Consider the following 20,328-nt stretch of genomic DNA (forward strand, 5'->3'; position numbering starts at 1 on the left):
CTTCAAGTCAGTATTTGTAAAGTTTTCTTTTCGCAATCAAAATCGTTGAGACCAATCCGTTGACAATCTGTCATGCAAGTATTAGCTGAGTTATGAGGCAATAAGACCAGGCAGATTGCAGAGACACACTGGATCTCCACAGCCAGCAGGTCTTTAGTTTTATCTAACAAAATGGTCCTTCTAGTCCAGAACTGGTCTAAAAACTAACTACTGAGTAGACAATTAGACAAATAATGCTAGTACATTATTTCTTGAAATATTGTTCACACAGTTGTAGTTTGGTGGGTCTTTTTCTAACTTCTGCCTAAATTAGCTTTTAATTATTTATTATGGATGTTGTCATGGATGCCTGCAGTGACAGAAGGGACACAGAATGACACTGAATAGGATTAAAGGGGTTTAGGAAATAGATGTGTGGATGGATAGTTATGCCTTTGTTGGGTGCAAAATCGGGAACATACAAAATAATGGCAGAAGGAGCTTTCAGAAAGTAAAATGTATATGTAATTGGCTTTAAGAGTAAAAGTCTGGTTGTTTAAATGGAAATGAAGATCTTAGCAAACTATGTGTTAATTTAAAGGGCCTTAACCTCTGTAGCTCCGGAATGTACCTGCCACTCTGTCTGACTTGGCTGACTTTAAACTCTCACCTTGATTAGTTTCCTTTCTTTTACATTGTTGTCTACGTCACTTCAGTTAAACGAGCCAGCCCGCCCATTATTTTAAATTGCACGTATTTGTCCCCGCCCCTCACTCTAATCCCTGGCTGTGATTGGTCAAGAGGGATGTCAGTCAACTGCTGCTCGACCAAGCCCCTCCCCCTGAGCGAGTCTCTGCTGGAGCTGTGAAACGAGGGAGAGCCTGTAACGCAGCGCTGCCGGGAAGGATGTGGTAGCTGTCGCCAAATAACCGTAAGTTGACCATATCTGTCTTTTTTTTATATATTTATTAACTCTCAAAACTCAGGTAAAAGTGGGTCTGCTCCTCCGGTGTTCCGCTTGAATGAAGCGGCAGAGCTGACATCGCTGGTCGCGCTGCCCGCCGCTGACGCTCAAGGCTGATTTATGGTCCCGCGTTACACCAACGCAGAGCCTACAGCGTACCCTACGCCGTAGGCTCTGCGTCGATTTAACGCAGACCATAATTCCGGCTTCAGCGTGAAATATCTCTTTCGATAGAATTACTAATGCGCTGCTCTTGATATTTTGACCTCGGCTGTTGCGGGAGAGTCTGCTTATATACATTAAAACTGAGATTGTTTTGTCGAAGCTTCATGAATCTCGCCGATAGGGAAATCCTAGGACGTTTTGTAAACGCTGACAAGTTTGACTTGCCGTGTTGGCAGCAGGAGCCACCTGTAGTCCCTGTGGACTTAATACATATTTGATTTATGTGCATTAATCACTTCTCTTTTGAGATTCCCCACGATATAATCAAATAGCACTTATTTTTTATTATTATAATTGTTCTGCCCATTTATAATAATAAATGGTGAGATTGCACTGAGCCCAGGGGCGAAAATCCCGGGGGGGACAGGGGGGACAAGTCCCCCCCATTAGTAAAGCTGTCCCCCCCTAGAATAATTTGAGACAGAATTAATAATTTTGTAACAATGTAGTAGTATTTAGTAGTGATGCACCAAAATGAAAATTTGCGGCCAAAACCGAAATCGAAAATAATAATAAACAGTAAAATCTCATTACACTTAAAACAAGACTCATCACTGGGAAAAAAACTACAATTTTCACCTGTTTCAAGTAGATTTTCACTTGGAATAAGTAAAAAAAATCTGCCAGTGGGACAAGATTTATCTTCTTATTACAAGCAAAAAAAATCTTGTTCCACTGGCAGATTTTTCTACTTATTTCAAGTGAAAATCTACTTGAAACAGGTGAAAATTGTTGTTTTTTCCAGTGAGTCTTGTTTTAAGTGTAATGAGATTTTTTTTAACTAAAAATGAGACATTTTAACTAGAAATAAGACAGATATTCTTGTTAAGATTTTGGGTTTTTGCAGTGTATTATGTCAGATGTGCTGTATTATTGCCACCTTCCACCTAATACCATTGTTTTGTATTACTCTTAGAAAGGTCTTCTGCCTGTTTGCGAGATAGAGATGAAAATGTCAAAATACTGTATTAAAGGAAGGCTAAGACTTTTATTCCTTGTCCCCCCCTGGATTTATTCTCTAAAATGTTACTGTTTATTGTCCCCCCCAACTATGAAACGGGATTTTCGCCCCTGACTGAGCCTGTTCAGCTTTATTTACGGAAGACTTTGTAGTTTACATGTTTAGTAGAGATGGTTTTCCTGCAGGCTGCAAATGAAATGATTAACATTAAGTGCTCAATCAAAACCAAACAAAATCAGCTCTGAGATAATCCTTTCTGTGTGGTTTTTGTGGAGCCTGAGTGACTTTGTTCTCATTATACTGTAAGTCGATACCGGTCTTGAGCACCTCCTGGTCCAGACAAGATCATTTTATGCATGAGCAGTGATGGCATCACATTCACTGATATAGGCTTTTGTGCCGCCTTGCAAACCCAGAGCTAAAGCCATGAGTAAACACAACTGCAGCCCTGTACGTTTAACACGTTTAATTTCCCAGCGAGGCTATTATATGTGAATGATTTCACATTACAGAAGTAATAGTTGGGAAATTGGTTCAATTGTAATGCAGATCCTCTAGTTACTGTAAATGATCTAGTTATCTACAAAGAGCATCTGTTTAGTTCCAGTTTCCAGTTTTTGTTTATATAATCAAAACAAAATGAACATAAAGGATTTTCCAACTTTCAGCCTTTTTCTTGTGAAGTTTAACAATGTTTACTCCTATAGTACTCTGTTTTTTCAGTGTACTTTCAGCTGTGGTTGGGGAAATGTAACACTTAAACTAGCAATGAAAGAAAATAAACACTCAAGTAATATTGCTTTAGCTTTGTTTTGCAACTTGATTGGTGCTTTCTCATTTTAATGGAGAGGTGTCTGATTCGAAATAAATTGCTCTGACTTTATGGTCTATGTTGTCATTGATTGTCATGCAGACTCAACAAGGGCAAAGTGGGAAAATAACATCTACTTGATATTAGAGCCAACAAGGATTTTATGGAAATATTACAGCTTCAGAAGAGATTACTAGCACAATATGTCCTCATAGTTTTAAATGTGACCGCTTGTTCCCCCCTCATTTAAATTTCCATAACAGCTCTGTGAAATAAAGTCAGATCTGAAGAGCGACTTGATGTATGAAAAACCTAAATTCCTACTAGTTTGATCACTGATTTTTGGCATTGATAACTTGGCTGAATAGAAAGGTATTATATGAATGTGACTGTCAACATTAAACAGCCAGGGTATTACTGTTACACATTATCAACACCAAAACCATGGTGTTTTGTGCATTTAAACCAGTTGTGTAGCATAATAGCCAAGATGTGATAGTTCATAGAAATGGGTCATTTATAAAAAAAAAAAAGAACCTTCACAGTAAAAGAAAGTCTATTTTCTTAATTTGCTATATACAGTACAGACCAAAGGTTTGGACACACTTCCCCATTTGTTTGAATGAGAAGAGGTGTCCAAATGTTTGGTATACTGTATGTTTTTTTTTCTTCAGCCACATGCCACCATAACTTTTTTTTTTCTTCTTTGGTACAATTAATTTTTACTCTGGGTCTGACTCCCATGGGTACAGCACCAAAGGTTGCAGCTGGATGCCACTGGATAGGCACACAACCAATGGGAGAAAGTGTGCGACATACACAGAGCAACATCCATACGAAACGCATTAAAAAGGATGGGCAGTGGATTAGCAATGCAGGTGAATGACTGCTGTTGGTTTTGCAGTGAAAACCTGCTATTCCAAGGTGTTGTCATCAACTCTGCAACTGTCTTTGTCTTGGTTGTTTAGTTGCTGTTGGATGCTCCGGTATGAGTCATTGCGTAAAGCCGCCTCTGTTCTCTTGCAATTGGTTTAATAGGTTCTGTACCGGTGGAAATGGCTGTGAACGAAATTGATTCAGTCTTTACACATAGATCTTTTCAGGTTATTCATATGTTATACCTGCACATGTTACACATGTTATAAATGGCTTTTATTTTATACATTATATTGAAATATTGGAAAGTATTTTCATACACAGTCACATTTGTTAACATCCATCCTCCTTGCTAAAGTGCTCTTGAGCAAGAGATACATTTCCTGCTCCAGGTGTGCAGGCTTGTCCTCTAGCACTGCTATTATCTAAAGCACGATTGTGTCACAGAGTCTGTTTTATGTCGATCAGCTGACTGCTGTCCAGCTGACTTTTTTTTTCTTTCCCTTTTTTCTTTTCTTCGCTGCTCCAATTCTGGGACATAAAAGTCCAACGTGGCTGATATGAATCACTGATTTATCTCTGTGTCACTTTTTCTCCTTTACACAACACCCACTGAAAAGCTGGTAAATACGGACTCGGCCAATATGCCAAGTGGTTGCTCTGAGAATAGCCCACCTGTGCCTGTATGAAGTTGAAGGATGTAGTGGCCTACATCCATTCAGGAGCAGCGACTGTCGCAGAAATTCATGTGAAATCGTCTTTCTGCTGGTGCAGCGTCTATAAACAGTCCCATGTTGATGCCCTCACATTTTTCATTAACAAAAAACAAACTAAATATGTTGGGGCCTTGAGTTTTCTTTTTCTTTTTTGTATCCATAGCAACCTGGGATTGAGCTTTCACACAAAGTGTCCCTTGTCTCAGCAGGAAATACAAAAGGCGTCTTTTGTGAAGCAGATTTTGAAAAATATGTTGGTCAGGAAACTGAGGGTATGTCTTTTCTCAGACTTGCTCACTTAGTAGATACAGAAATATATTGCATGACATATTGGGGCTGTTTTGTCGCTTTTGATCAACTGCAGATAATCACATTAGTTGTTTTTCTCTGACTTTGTTTCAGAAACAGACATCTTTTCTCCCTTTCAGATAGGATTAAAATAGTTTCAAAGCAGTCTCAACTATCATCATTTACACTTGAAGTCAGCAGACAGATAAATACAGCTGCCATCAACCATGTCAAAACTATATGCTGCTAGACATCCGTTTCTCCATTTTTGTTTGAACTATAAATACGTGTTGCCAGATGCAAGTCTATTTAAAGCTTCTTATGCTGCTTTCTGATAATCACTGGATCATCCACAGATTTAGCCTGATAATTCTGAAATCTGTAAGGATCTTTTTTCAGCCCTTGCAAAGCAGTAATGGGGAGGATATACAGCTATGTAGACTGTCAGGTTGAAGATGCAGGTCGTGCTGATGCAAGAACATGTGGCAGAAAGTGGATGGAGAGTAGGGCTGGGCGATATGGACACAAAGTCATATCTCGATATTTTCTAGCTGAATGGCGATACTCGATATATATCTCGATATTTTTTCCGTGCCATAATTGGGGTTTCCCCCAAAGCATTATAGCATAGCATCTCTGTTAGCTTCATTTTTTTCTGAGGCAAACCCTTAAAAAAACAGTCAGTTTTAATAAAAAGCCTCGTGCCAAATGTCACACAGGTGCCTTTGTTAACAGAGGTCTGCACAATATCAAAATGTATAAAACAAATGAAATAAAAATAAACTGCCTGCATATATAGAATAAAAATGCTTCTTGAATAAAATAAAACAAATATCCCTTTCCTGCATAACAATTAAATTAAATTACACTGTGCAATTAATACAATGTAGACAGTAACAGGCAGACTTTTCCACTGAGGTTGACAGTTATGCAAATAACAAAACATTTGTGCAAATCTCAAATAAAACATTCAAGTCAATTTGTCACAAAATAAGCTATATCAAAATCATGAAAAAAAAAAATGTAAAAAAAAAAAAAGATATGTAAAAAAATATATATATATATATTTTTTTTTTAAATCGATATAAACGATATTGTCTCGTACCATATCGTGTTTGAAAATATATCGATATATATTAAAATCTCGATATATCGCCCAGCCCTAATGGAGAGGCTGCTCCATCCAAGTCCTCGTGTTTGTCATGACAGTACTGGAAACTCCAGCCTGGCCATCTTTCAGGTGTCAGCCTTAAGCTGTGTGACATTAACATTTGACTTTGCTTTAAACAGATCCCAGGATTTTTAAATTTGTATATATAAACTGTACTTAATGTAGTCATGCTTATCTTAAAAATGGTTTTGGTTAAGTTGTGGTTCCGTTTTAATTGTATACATAAATCCAGTAACTTGTGCACATCTGTTCTTAGTCTAACCCTCACTTTCCTTTTTAAACTTGACAGTCCCATTTCAACAGGGGGACATAAAGAAAAAAAATGGGCACAATTCAGGGGCCTTTTAGGTACTTTTGCACAGCAGAAGAAAATTGAAACTAAAGTGGACAGAACAGATGTGCACATACTCATCTTGGCAAGTTGATTGTTCAACCAGGCAGCCATAGTGCTGCTAAATGTTGCTCTGTGGTCTAATAAGTAGTGACCAAACTGTTGATCTTTTCTCTCCCTCTTTCCTTCATCTTATCAGCTGATCTCACAAGTCTCACAAGTTCTGACACTTAATGCAAAGGTGCAAAATAGTCACTTTTCCACCACTTTTAAGCCCTTTAGCCCCTTATTTTGGCCTTGTGATTATTTAGCATTGGCCCTCTGCCACAATATTCACTGTTAAGAGACCATTAACGAGGTGCTGGGGGATTAATGATTGACTTGCATTATGTTACACCAGAAGCAAGGAACATAAACTCTCCTGGTCTTTCAGCGCCGGAGGTTCGGTGGTGTACAGTCCTGCAGTAATCACTCAGTGGGGGAACTCGTAAGTGAGATGTTAAGAGACTCATGTCTCTGCTTCGTTCACAGTTTATATACAGCAGATAGTCCTTTTGTAGCTTTTACAAGAGATTCGACACAAGCTAGTAAAGTGCAGGAGTATCATGAGGCTCTGAGTCCTCGATGAAAAATATTCTCACTGATGAACTGAAGGGATTTTTTTTTAGTTTTTTGTTGTTGTTGAGGTTTTACTCTCAGGAAGTGCGTGGTTGTAAATTTTGCTATTAAGTTGAAAGAGAAAAATAATGAGGAAGTGTAGAAAGGATCTGATGCTTCTACTCCAGCACATTTGGTTTTATTATAAGATTTAAGATGGAGCTGTAAAATCGACACTAAGCTACTGTACCAAGTGCAAAAACAAACAGTTTTATGGTTGAACTAATGTACTTTGTGTTGTTATATTCAAATACTACATATAGGTGCATTTAAATGGCTGTAATATGCAAATATTTTATGTAATGTATTCTAATTTTGCTTTATGTCAGTAAATCGTCGGATGAAGCTGAAGACAGCAAGCAAATATTGGCCTGAAAAGTGCAAACTGAACAGCTTGATGAGCTAAATCGAACTCCTCCAAGGTTATCTTTTGGAAACCTACTCAAATGTGCTGTCTGTCCTTTTAGCCTGTGCCCCGGAGCTGTGAAGTAAGTGGGCCGTCGGTGTGTTCAGTCTGCTTTTAGTAGTGTTTACTGTAGCTAGCCTGGTGTTATGGTGTGTCAGAGGTATCGAAGCAGGGAGCACATTCTTTCTGTTGATGACTCATGTCCTGTACTCGGCAGGCTGCAGACTGTGAGCAAGGCCTTGGGGAACTTCAAAATAAACACACACACTCATTTAAACCACCAGCGCACTTGTAGAGGTTGTAGCTCTAGATATAAAAATCCACAAGTCTACACAGATTTGCATGCGTTCGCGCAGGCGCAAAGGCGGCAGGACTTCCCAGAAGACAGGAATTCATTTCTCATATGTGCAACGCTCATCCATGGAAACAGACCTTTTGACAGGACCAGCAAACAAAGGGAGGGGTATTTAAACACACACAGAGGCCTATCTAACACACAGCACGCAGGCAGGTTGGGATATAACATTTGGGATGAAGAAAGGTGTTGCATCACAGTGTGAGTGTGTGTTTCTGGAATTACAGTGATTTATTTCACCCTAAAATGTGGTGGTGTTAACATTTCAGTTCTGATGCATCATGCTTGAGGGCAGTAATCAGCCATTCATGGTAGCCAGAAAGAAGATATTTCTCTTTAAAATACATGATCTAAATGAAAGACCATTGTCCAAGAGAAAATGAGCTGAAAGTCTACACTTTGATCACATATTGATTGTTTTTATGAAGCTGATGGGAAGAGAATGTATCCACGTGTCTGTCTTTGCATATACTCACAGTTGTCCTCAAACTATGTATAGTTTTCATGTCTGCCACCTGGGACACCTGGTATACCCCATCCAACCTGTAACATGTTGAAAGAGGAAGAAAGATGGGGGGGGGGGCACAAAACACTGTATGCAAGTGGAATGACTGCCAAATTGTACGCGTGTGCAGTTGAAGCCTCTTGGTGTTATACAAGCGCGTATAAATATGCATGGATGGAAGATAAGGAACATGGGATTATAAAACATCGGTACTGGTCTCAAATGCTTAACTCTTAACGTCATCATTATGGCCTCATGTGATGTTTTAACCTGAGAGAGTTTGGCATTAACGATGCTGAAGTTGCAGCTAGTGTGCTCCAAAGTCAGACAGTTTAGTGTTTGATTCTTTTATAATATCATCACAGTTTTGCTTGTTTGGTGTTGTGCGGGTTATCGTGGCTGCATTTTCAGCTCTCACATGCTTCCATCACAATACAAGAGCAGCGATCAAAGTAAGTGGGTCTTTGATCGGTTCTGCCACGGCCATAAATACTGACTTTAAAGCTTTTGTTTGAACTTGTGCATATACTTAGTTCTCATGAATCAAAACAGTCCGCAGAAGGACACGCAGCATTCGGAGCACATCTATTCATAGTGTGAGAGCTCGTGATAATGATTGTAGTCAGGATATTTGTGTCAAGCTTCCCTAAAACTCTGCTACTTTTGTCTTTGGGAATCTTAAAGTCAGTCAGACACATGATAAAAGATTCCTCAGCTGCGCGTCTCTTTACAATAGGTGTAATAATCCTTCCTGCTTGTAACCTTTCTCTGCAGTGCTGACTGTTGGCTTGGCCTTCAAAGGTCAGAGCGGGGCTCCCGGTGGCTTGGCTGTGATCTCGGTTTTCGGCGTTTCCACAGAGACAAGACAACACTCGGCAGAGAGCAGCCGAGTTGCAAGAAAGATGACGTCGCCGTCGCCCACTCACAGCGACAGCAGCAGCTCCTCCAAACACGACAGCCACCAGGTACCTTTTTTGAAATGAATTGATTGATTTATTTCCCCAGTTTTCATTACGGGGCCTTTAATTTGCACCATGTTACCCGTAAGGTTGTCCATAGCAGCGCTATGCGTCCTTTGGCATCGCTCTTGTGCCATCGAGAGTCACGGTTTTGGATGTAGCTAAAGGAAACACTATTAACTTGGAAAAATATCTGATTGGTTGGACTTCAGCTCGTGAAGTGTGGAAAAACTATTTAAAAAATGAAAATCCCCCACAATGGCTTTCCTCGAAAGGCTTATTTTAAAAACCTTGTTCAACCCCACCGTCAAGCAGTTCTTTGTGCAGTGTGACTTCTGTCTATGGCAGAGCAAAGCAACTGCAGCGGGGCCAACAGCTGCACCAATGCAACTTTTGTTTGCGTTGGTGCAGCAGTTTACGAGGCTTCGGAGACCGTTGCCAAGTGGCAGCAAACACTGTGACAGGTAGGTGTTTGTTTGCTGAGATACACCTGTGTGCACGCCGCTGTTATTTGCAGGGAAAAGATTTCACTTTCCCATGTATCTCATGGATTGCTGCCCGTGTGTCTTCCCCTTCAGGACAGCTGGGAGATTGTGGAGGGCCTGCGCGGGGTTCCTGCCAGCATGCAGGAGCCGGACAAACATGAGGGTTTTCTGCTCAAGAGGAGGAAGTGGCCGATGAAAGGATGGCACAAGGTGAAAGCCTCAGCAGGCATCTTAAAGCTTCGGGCAGCAACATCAGCGGGATCTCTGCCGCAGTCTGTTTATAGTAAACTCAATCGGTTTGATTCAATTGTCTTAATGTAGTTTAGTAAATAAATAGCAAACCATATTGTCATCTCAGAATGACTAACTACATCTCTATCCTTCTATCTTTGAATGCCTCAAGTTATTCCCACATTTCCTCCACTTTGTCATGCATTGCTATATATTTCCTTCTGTCCGTTTCTTTCACTTCCAGCTGATTATACTGTAGCCTTGACTCACCCCCCCCCCCCACCGCTAGTGAGTGGACACTCATGCATACTCTGCAGCGCATCACCATAGAACTGACGCTTTATTGTCCACTTTACTGATAACGGGTCCTTTAGCTCCGTCAGAGTGCCATGTCAGCGTACACTTCTGCTTGTAAGGCTAAAACGCGCTTGGACTCTGTGGTTACGTCTGTGTGATCTTCAAGCTCACTGCTGCTGTTGTCTAACTTGAATGGCACATTTGAGGGAAATTTGGTGTTTTAATGCACAATGTCTGCATGCGTTTTTTGTTAATTTAACTCTTCAAAATGCAAGAATCACATCACTCATGTAAATCAAAAAATGTAATCGTGTTTTTTTGTTTCCATGATACTTAGAGATACTTCGTTTTGGACAAAGGCATCTTGAAGTATGCAAAGCGGGGAAATGATGTAGGTGTCACTTCACAAATATCCGTCTGTCAATTTCACAACATTTAAAAGTTGGAACTAAAAATCCTTGTACAGTTGCAGAAAGGAAAGATCCATGGCTGCATAGATGTTGGCCTCTCCGTCATGTCAATCAAAAAGAAAGCCATGTGCATCGACCTGGACACGGAGGACAACATTTATCACCTTAAGGTAAATGCTTAAAAAGTTTTGTGTAACTCCATAGGACAGTGTGGTGCCCGAGTTGTGAAAAGACTAAACAAATGCCTCACTAGCTGCAGGCCTTTTCAGTCAGGGACTTTCTTGGATTTGCATCTCCTAATCTGGTTCTTTGGCACACAGGTGAAGTCTCCGGAGCTGTTTGAGGAGTGGGTGTCGAAGCTGCGTCACCACCGAGTGTTTCGGCAGCATGAAATTTCTACATATCCTCATGAGAGGCACCTCTTCCACCCTCACGCCTCACCCTCCCTCAGTGATTCACTTAGAAAAGTAAGCTGTCAAACAGAGTTGAGGGGCGGATGAAAAAAAAGTCGAAAGGTTGTGTCATGCCAGCCTAATCGTTTGCTTTACAAAGCTTGCATTGTTACAGTTAACAATAACTAATAATAATACTTTAATACAGTTAAAAAGAAACTTAGTGCACCATTCTTTTCCTTACCCTGCTTTTCTGTCTCAAACAGCGGTCCACGCTCACCAAGCAGGCTTCGGTCCACCAGGCCATGGTCAGCTCCTGGCTCCACTCATCAGATGACATGAACAAGTGCTGCAAAGGTTGATTGCTTTTTCTTCTCTTCTTTTTTTTTTTTGTCACCCTTCTCTGCTTTCTTGACTCTCAAATAGTCGCTTGTTTTGGCCGTCGTTGCAGATTGTCAGCAGTTTTAACCGCAGCATGTGTCACTGCAGTCTTTAATGATCTGTTCTTCCCTGCCTCATTGTGCCTGCATGGACCTTCACTCTCATCTAATAATAATCTGTTCTTCACACAGAGTTGGAGGAATGTGAATCTTATCTGCTGGAGCTCAACCTGCTGCTTAAGAGCATGGAGGTCGTGCACCGCACATACTCGGCTCCGGCCATCAGCGGACTGCCAGTAAGGACAGACAGCCGTATTAAGTTTGCCGTAGAGTAATTTCTAGGGATATTCCTTCATCCTACTTCTGCATCTATTTTGCTACAACAGGCATCAACATATGATATCCCCAAAAAAGAGAAGCGACCACGGAGATGGCGATCCAAAAATAATGGCAAAGAAGCCAAACCCACACTACAAGTACATTTGCAGCCTCTGTTTTTTATGCATTTTTTTAATACCAGTAAACCAACATCATGGAGGGAATATTTGTGAAAATAATGCCGCATCTTTCTCTGCGCTTGACGACCAGGTCCCAAGCTGCATCTCCTCCCAGTCTCCTCGCCTTCATGCCTCCAATCCCAACCTATCCACCACAGTCTCCCAGGAGCCCGGTCCCGTATCCCCAGATTCACCCACAGACGTGTCTCGTCTGCAGGAAGACTTCTACCGACTGGCTAACAACAGTGAGTCCGTGCCTGGCACACTGCTAGGGCATGTGTTTGCTGTCGAGACAAAAATGCTTTTCATGCCTTTTGCTTTTATATAGCAACATGGTTTCCATAACAGCTCTCTACCTCCTTTCCCCCTCCTTTTTTTTCCCTGTATCGGTTACTCGATTCTCTCCAGTCCACGTTACTCTGAAATCAGCATATAGCTCCATGGTAGTAGAAAGAGACAGGCTTAAGCACACCATCGACCTGCAGGCCCCCCAGCCGGCTCAAGTCATGGGTTTGAAGGCTGGCTACTCCTCGGTGAGAGACACTAAATCAAAACTCCTGGCGCTGAATGACGCCATCCTGCATCTGTCTAATTTTCTCTCAACCCATGTCTTTAATCAGGATTGTGCAGATGCGCCCCACTCGCTGGTCCACCAGGTCTCCAATGAGAGCAAAGCATCTATTCCAGAGTCTATTTCAGAGTTCTTTGATGCTCAGGAGTACCTCATCTCGTCTTCTTCATCTGAGAATGAGGTCAGACGGTACCTGATGCATGCTGTTGTTGTCTTCCTCCCGGCCGAGGCTGAATGCAGGAATCTGTCATAAAATCAGCTGAACCATCTCCCCAATGCCATGCTTGCACAGAAAGTGTAACTGTAGATTATATTGCACTCTGTCCGAGTACAATGCAGGAGATGCACAACTACAGTGTTGAAAGTAAATCTCTTACATTTTAAATACACTATGAAGTTGCAGCATTGTGGCCTCTACTCCGAGACCAATTTCTCCCGTGGGAGACTAATAAAGTAAAACCTTGAACCTTGAACCTTGAAGTTAACCAAATTTAAAGAGAAAAATAGACTCAATGTTTAAAAATACAACCTGGGTCATGGCCGCAAATGTACGATAAGGAACACTAGTAGGCATCCATGAGATGGATAATCATCTTGGGAAACAAGGTCAAACTTTTTATAAGAACTAAAAAAAATAATGAAGTACTTCAGTCTAACTATTTGTTGTTGTTTTTTAATATATAATTGCTCCATAAACATATTATTTTAAATGTGCCAGTGACGAATTAACAAAAACTGAGTCTACTTAAGAAGGAAACTATGAAATTCATACTTTTTTTTAAATGTATTTCTAAAATAAATAAAACAGTTTTGTCTTTATTTCTTAATTGTAGAGGCTCGCTGACCTTTCCTTATGGATTGTTTTGTCTGCAGGTGTCTGACGATGACTCTTACGTCAGTGATGTCAGTGACAGCGTCTCCATGGACACCTACGATGGAGGCAGCGAGAGACACAACTCTGGTGCATGACTTAGATAAAAGTTGTGTGTGTGGGGGGGGTGGGGGATAAAGTTTATTCCACCACAGATTGTCTTCATGCATTTCTGTGACTGTGAGCTTTACACAAAGAGTCGGCATCAAATAAATTCATACCATCTGTTATCTGCTGATTTACTCACTTACTCATCATGTGCAGAACATAAACACCGCTGACTTTAGACATGTTTGCCAACTCAATGTGATGTTTCATCATTCAGTAAGTGACACAGAATCTGTGAATAGTCATCGTTAATTCACTGCAGCAGATGATGCTAGTTTTATATTTTCACTGCATAAATCTTCGTCTCTCAATAGAGTTAATGATGCGACAGTACTATGACAACAGTACTTATAGTTAAACAAAAAAATAACCCAAAAACCTCCCTTTCCTTCTCTTGTCTCGCCACGTATTTGCCCTCCAGTTAGCAGTGTAGTGACCCTGGCCCGCCGGCGCCCCACGCTGCCGTCCACCTGCCCCACCAGCAGCGTGAGCCTGTGGAACATCCTGAAAAACAACATCGGCAAGGACCTGTCCAAGGTGGCCATGCCTGTGCAGCTCAACGAGCCCCTCAACACCCTGCAGCGGCTGTGCGAGGAGCTGGAGTACAGCGACCTGCTGGATACCGCAAACCAGACCGAGGACCCCTACCAGCGCATGGTGAATAGATTTACATTAACGATTGCATTTCAGCCCCGTACCGTCACAGATCCTGCCTTTTGGACTTTTTGTCCGACATGCTGTCCAGTTGTTCACAGACAGATGTGGAATACCGGAATACCATATCACACTTAAGTGAAATGTATGAATGTGACTCCATATTGTAGCGCTTAACAAAGATTTCCCCCACGCGTCCCATGTCTGTGTTATTATATCAGCTTTTGATGATTAAACAGCAGTTCATGGCGGACTGACGAGCTCTGATGACCAGATAGTCTTGCACATTTGCCCTTTTAAATGCTGAGAATCCCCAACATTCACACCAACTCGCACTTGAAATGGATGAGTTGAAAAAGTTTCCATCTCCATGCACTGATTCATAGAAGTCTTATTCATATCTGAAACAAACGGGGCTTTCAGGCATGATGCACACATTAACTTTAAATCCTCCTCTGACATCAACACATGTTACTTACAAGCAAAGCGGTGCATACCTGGACTAGTCATGAATATGTATGGTATGGGAAAATCCAGCACTTCTTGTTGACTCTTGCTCTCCATCCTTTCCCCGCACAGGTTTATGTTGCTACGTTTGCAATATCCGCCTATGCATCCAGCTATTATCGAGCAGGAAGTAAGCCGTTCAACCCTCTGCTGGGAGAGACGTTCGAGTGTGACAGACCTGATAAGGGCTTCAGGTTTATTGCCGAGCAGGTACACGGCACACTGCACACATGGCTCTGCAATTCAGACTGAACTCTCCTCTCCTCTCAAGAACGGCTGCATGTTTAGTGTTCTTATGGGGGGGTTTCAGACATTTTCATAGTAAAATAATTTTTTTGAAGACATTTGATCTGTATCTTTCCTGATGATAAAAAGTTTCTCATGTGAGAAGATTGCGACATCTCAGTCAAGTTGTCTTCGAGCATTTTCAGGCTTCGTAATGTTTCTAGGCCCTTTTTTGTTCGTTGCAGAGCTCATCAACGCATCTGTTACACAAATCGAGCAGCTGGTTTAGAGTTAACAGTATTATTAACAGCTTGCTTCGATTGACTATTAAATACACGTGGAGCATTAGATAAGCAGCCTTATTATCTCTCCACTTTCCAGGTGAGTCATCACCCGCCTGTGTCAGCATGTCACTCCGATTCAAGGAACTTCAGCTTTTGGCAAGGTGAGGACATGTACGGTATGAACTGCCTGGGTCGACTTGTAGACGCTTTCAGTGCTCCCACACCTCTTTATCCTCGCTGCTCCCACCGTGCCCTGTTTTATATTTAATTCTTAAAAAAAGTTACTGTGGAAGACTTAACCTCATTTCTCATCGTGAGATCATCATGACAAATGAGGTCAAATGAAGTATAATGAATTACCACGAAGCATTTGACCTCATTTGTTAGGTCTAATGGCTTGAACTTGAATATGTTTTTCAAAAGGAATCCAACAACCAACTGCAATCTTTTAAGATTTCTACGTGTGGCTTTTCTTTTCCGCTTATGTGTCCATAAATAAAGGAACAGCATGAAATGAAGCTATTGTGTTGGTGAGGGGATCAGATTAACAACCCCGAAGATCATGTACTCTCTATCGTCACATGGGCTCACTCGTTGATTTGTGATAATTTCTCTTTTAGATGTGCGATGGAAGAATAAATTCTGGGGGAAATCCATGGAAATAGTTCCCATGGGAACCACACATGTCACACTACCTGCGTAGGTCCTTACTCATTCTGTGTGGGTGTGTTTTCGTGCACATGCGGGTGTCTGTATCATGTGTGTGTAATTGTGCTGCGCTTTCGACACAATAACCGCAGCGTGTCTGTGATCTCTCCAGCTTTGGGGACCACTATGAATGGAACAAAGTGACATCCTGCATCCATAACATCCTGAGTGGTCAACGCTGGATTGAACACTATGGAGAGATGGCTATCAAAAATGTAAACAGTAACGGCTGTCAGTGCAAAGTGACATTTATCAAGGTAGGATGGTGCAGAGTTAGTAAATGGTGTTTTTGCTGTGAACTGATTTAATTTAGGGGGATTCTGTGCTGCAAAGACAAACTATAGAAAAATGTCTTTGTTCTTTTGGTTTCTGACATTCATATAAGCTTCTCTTCACATCCTTTTATAAGTGCAGTTAGTTGGAATTAATCATGTGATTATTAGCTACACATGTGTTAAAAGTTGAGGAAGTTTTGCTTGACAGCCTTTTAAAATACACTGATTTTCAGCTAATACTAAAGGAAACAGCGCCATCTAGTGGACAGGGGTTGATGTTATGTTATGTTATGAATCTTTATTTCGGCTTGTACAGAACAAGATGAAAAGGAAGGAACAAAATTTCTTTTGCCGAAAAGGTGTAGGCTGAAGCCGTAGCTTATAGTGCCTACCCTTTTTTCTTATGATCAGCAAAAATATGAGACATTAGCTTTTACTCAGTGGAAACAAACAATACATAAAGAAGAAAAAAATAAGTAAGACAAAATATAAAAGTGACGTTTCACATCCTAGAATGTTTTTGATAGTATACTTTATAATTATAGTGTTTTATATTTATTTACAGTATTTTCTTTAAACAATTTCTTAAACTTGACGATAGAGCGACATATTTTAGGTTGTTATTACAACTATTCCAAATTTCTCTAGCCTTAACTGATGTACATCTCTTTTTAATATTAGTTCTTGCTGTCGTCATCTCAAACATGATCTATACTTCCATCCTTTTTTTTTTTTATATATATATAGGTACAAGAGGAGCAGACCACACAGTATATCCCTGATATTTATCTTGTTCTTAACAAGCATTTATTTTCTGTTTGTCTTCTAAGGCAAGATCATGGAGCTCTGCGGTAAATGAAATAGAGGGTGTGATTACGGATTCAAAAGGGAAAGTGGTGCATTCCCTCTTTGGCAAATGGCACGAGTCGGTATTTCAAGGAGACCCACCGTCTGCCACATGTATCTGGAGAGCGAGTGAGTGAATCCTCCCCGGAAATGCTTTTTACGACAAACCGGTTCAATCAGAATATGTCGCAGGATATCGCGTCACGTTCATTGCACGTGTTTCTGTCTGCAGATCCCATGCCGGTGAACCAAGACCAGTACTACGGTTTCACCCAGTTTGCAGTGGAGCTAAATGAGCTGGACTCCAACTTAAAACCGCTGCTGCCCCCCACAGACACGCGCTTCCGGCTGGACCAGAGGTCTGTGCTCTTACTCCCTGATTTATGTCGACATAATTCCTTCTTAAAATGTACAATATGACTGTTTGAGATTTAAAGCTTTCAAATCCAACCATTTTGTCTCAAACCTTTTTTCTTTACCTTTTTTCCACAAATATAAATGTTGTGCGCCAAGTCTTGTTTTAGTCCATATGGTGTGAAATCAACGATATGAACATTACCATGGCAACAGGAGAATGAAGAAATACTGTCGTCCAGCATAAATAATGTATATTATAATGAATTTTTGAGGCAGTGGGGTTCAAGCTCTTTCATTTGGGTTAATATTTATTACTTGTATACAGAGTTTTCTCATTTGTGAGTGTGGGGGGGCTAACTAGAGTAATGGAGCCACCTGTTCACCTGTTCCCCGCCTGTATGCATTTCTTCCAGGCTACTGGAGGAGGGGAATGTGGACGGAGCGGAGGAGCAGAAACAGAGGATTGAACAGCTCCAGAGGGAGAGGAGGAAAGTGCTGCAGGACAATAACATGACACATCAGCCGCGCTTTTTCATGTACGCTCGTCTCCGTGTGCCTTCAAGCATGTGAATCCTCATGAGCAGTTTGCGTTCACATGTTCAGATCGCGTTTATCTAAATATGTCACTTTTAACTCTTTTCATCATTTAAAACTCACCAATTTCCTTTTGCTGCCGTTTGTGTGGACAGAAAGTCAAAGGACGACACTTGGGTGAGCAACAACACATACTGGGAGACGCGCAGAGACCCCGGGTTCAGCAGAATGGACTTCCCGGTGTTGTGGTGATCTCTGGATTTGAGCGAACCCCCCAATCCCACCTCTCGGAGAGAGGGAAGTGTAAAAGAGAACTGAGACCAGCATCCAGGAATCTGGGGCTGGTCAACCTCGGTGTCACAGTAACACCAATCCAGACTGACCATCTGCTTCCTCTTTCTGGACCGGTGTGAGCAGAGCCTGTAGAACATCAAGTATTGTGTATTTTAGCTGTGTGTACATTTTCTTTTTCATTTATTACTGTAATTTACACAGTGCAAGTTTAGATTAAAGATGCAAATCAATGTTGGTTTGGTGCATCTCAGCATTTACCAAAGTGCCTTTTACCGAAGCGCTGCTCTTAATAAACTGCTGAGGTAGTTATGCAAAAACACTTTAAGTCAGAAAACTGGATGATGTCAGCATGATACTTTACTAGAGAGAGAAGGAACAGAAACTGCACAGAAAATCTCAACCCGGTCATCTCTTGCTGCATCGTCACCTTTTGAATAATTCTGCAACACAGAGATGGCTCCAATTATTAGAAAGAAAAGAAGTCGAGCCTCTTTTGGTTAGATGCCTTGTTATAATCAGTCAGGACTATCATAGGACTGTGGCTACAGTTTTTTATTGAAAAAAAACTGCAATAATGCTCCTTGTTGAAAATAATAAAATGTACAGTGAGTGGAGGAATGAAACTGTCTCAAAGCTTTATTTTTTCGTCCCGCTTTCACAAATGAGTAAATCTATTGGTAATTATGCCGATAAAAAGGCCTAAAAACATTAAATTACCTTGTTTTAAGGGTTAGAGTGGGTAAGACAGATGTATGGGGTGTACAGTGGTTTTCTTCAGCACAACTACATGATTTTGGTTGTCACCATCTCTTCAGGGAAATTAAGGATCATCTCACTTGCTATGGCGTGAATATTGTAATTTGATTTGTCATTTTGAAGCTGATTGAAATTTGGGTAAAACAATAATGAGCCAAAACCACACAGATTATATATTTTTTAAAGCGGTTTATCTGTTTAGATGGACGGTAATCAGCTGCCTACCTAGGCTCTCTTTCATAGTGTGTCAAAGGTGGTGGTTAGAAATCCTATAAATATTAAAATCCAACATTTTTCCAGTTTATGAACCGATTTCTTTTTCAAGTATTTGAGGAAATAGATTGGAATGGCTGTAATAATCATTATTATGATTATTACTTTTACCGTGGAAGTGTAATTAAGTTATCACAGGTTGGGACGGTTTGATGGGCGGGATGAGGAGAGGATGCACTCGACTTCAGCTGAGGAATGATATTTTTCAGATTTTTTGCCATAATTAGTTTCATAATGTTACCACTGATTATTACAGCTTTCAATGCGTCCAACGCACTTCATTCTGATTACAATACATGACTTTCACTTGACTGGGATGGAAACAAAGCTGCTTTCTGATCAGTGGAGGAAGGGAAGAAATGATGGGCTGGAGCCAGATATGTAAACAGTTTAGGCACACACAGAAAAAAACACATGTTCACCTTTTCCTGCACAGAAATCAATGTTTATAAAGGGAAAAAAATGCACGATGCGAATGAACGCCACCCAGTCTTTAGATTGATCACGTTCATGGAGATCTTTAAACCTGATGCGATGACGTGGAAGCTGAAAGGAACGTGACTGAAAACAAAAGTCATTCGTAAGTGACTGTAGGTGACAAATGGAAAGACTCCAGCTGTCTTCATGTGTTATCCACTTGTTTTTACAACTAATGCATTAATTACATTTGTGTTCATTTTAAGTGTGTTAATTTTACATTCAAAACGAAACGGCACATAAATGTGCCGTTTCTTTTCTTTTTTTTTTTCGATTTGTGTTAATTTACATGTGGTTCAAATGACATCATTAGCTGCAAACAGGGGACTTTTCACATTCATTTCTTCATATTTTCATCTGGTAGATGAGGTCACCCTCTTACTGTTGGGTGTCCTTGATTAGGTTTCCATGAGCCCTGTTTATTTATATCACATTAATATAAACCGTACTGATGCACAGCTTGGAAAGGTGAAAAGAAGGCATACACACAGTTTAACACATGAAAGTAACCCCAGTGTGCCTTTTGGTAAACCAGTGTGTGCTAGACTGTAGTCTGAAAGTCTTAGATCAGCTATAGCGGTTTTAGACACTATGCTGGTGCGCAGCATTCAAGTGGGTAGACTATTAAGGGGTAAAGACACGAGCAGAGACGTCACTGTTGCTGCTGATCAAGCTGAATGGGATTAACGGGG

The 20,328-nt window shown here is 40.8% G+C and overlaps 1 protein-coding gene across 3 annotated transcripts; it reads left to right on the forward strand.

Annotated features, from left to right (window-relative positions):
- Nucleotides 1–836: 836 nt before the first annotated feature.
- LOC133461639 (oxysterol-binding protein-related protein 3-like) lies at nucleotides 837–18,753 on the forward strand. 3 transcript variants are annotated; one of them, XM_061742775.1, is made up of 22 exons: nucleotides 3,722–3,818; nucleotides 9,020–9,210; nucleotides 9,783–9,899; nucleotides 10,555–10,608; nucleotides 10,684–10,797; nucleotides 10,948–11,094; nucleotides 11,286–11,376; nucleotides 11,592–11,695; nucleotides 11,786–11,875; nucleotides 11,988–12,141; nucleotides 12,305–12,429; nucleotides 12,517–12,648; nucleotides 13,341–13,428; nucleotides 13,868–14,103; nucleotides 14,680–14,817; nucleotides 15,214–15,277; nucleotides 15,737–15,815; nucleotides 15,937–16,081; nucleotides 16,930–17,074; nucleotides 17,178–17,304; nucleotides 17,716–17,838; nucleotides 17,992–18,753. In XM_061742775.1, exons 1-22 carry the CDS (start codon nucleotides 3,737–3,739, stop codon nucleotides 18,086–18,088), a joined length of 2,643 nt encoding a protein of 880 aa, XP_061598759.1. In that variant the 5' UTR covers nucleotides 3,722–3,736; the 3' UTR covers nucleotides 18,089–18,753. The 3 variants fall into 3 exon arrangements, with proteins under 3 accessions (XP_061598760.1, XP_061598759.1, XP_061598758.1); XM_061742776.1 differs by lacking the exon at nucleotides 3,722–3,818 and adding an exon at nucleotides 837–910 and having other exon boundaries at nucleotides 12,305–12,648; XM_061742774.1 differs by having other exon boundaries at nucleotides 12,305–12,648.
- Nucleotides 18,754–20,328: the final 1,575 nt, after the last annotated feature.

Source organism: Cololabis saira, chromosome 15, assembly GCF_033807715.1.
Source record: "Cololabis saira isolate AMF1-May2022 chromosome 15, fColSai1.1, whole genome shotgun sequence".
Classification (NCBI taxonomy): domain Eukaryota; kingdom Metazoa; phylum Chordata; class Actinopteri; order Beloniformes; family Belonidae; genus Cololabis; species Cololabis saira.

What these genes read in the sequence shown, in the direction of transcription:
- LOC133461639 (XM_061742774.1), top strand. Translation starts at nt 3,737, where the DNA reads ATGGGAGAAAGTGTGCGACATACACAGAGCAACATCCATACGAAACGC. An exon ending in TCAGTGATTCACTTAGAAAA is followed by an intron (nt 11,095 to 11,285) that starts GTAAGCTGTCAA and finishes TGTCTCAAACAG; the next exon opens with CGGTCCACGCTCACCAAGCA. An exon ending in CATCAGCCGCGCTTTTTCAT is followed by an intron (nt 17,839 to 17,991) that starts GTACGCTCGTCT and finishes TTGTGTGGACAG; the next exon opens with AAAGTCAAAGGACGACACTT.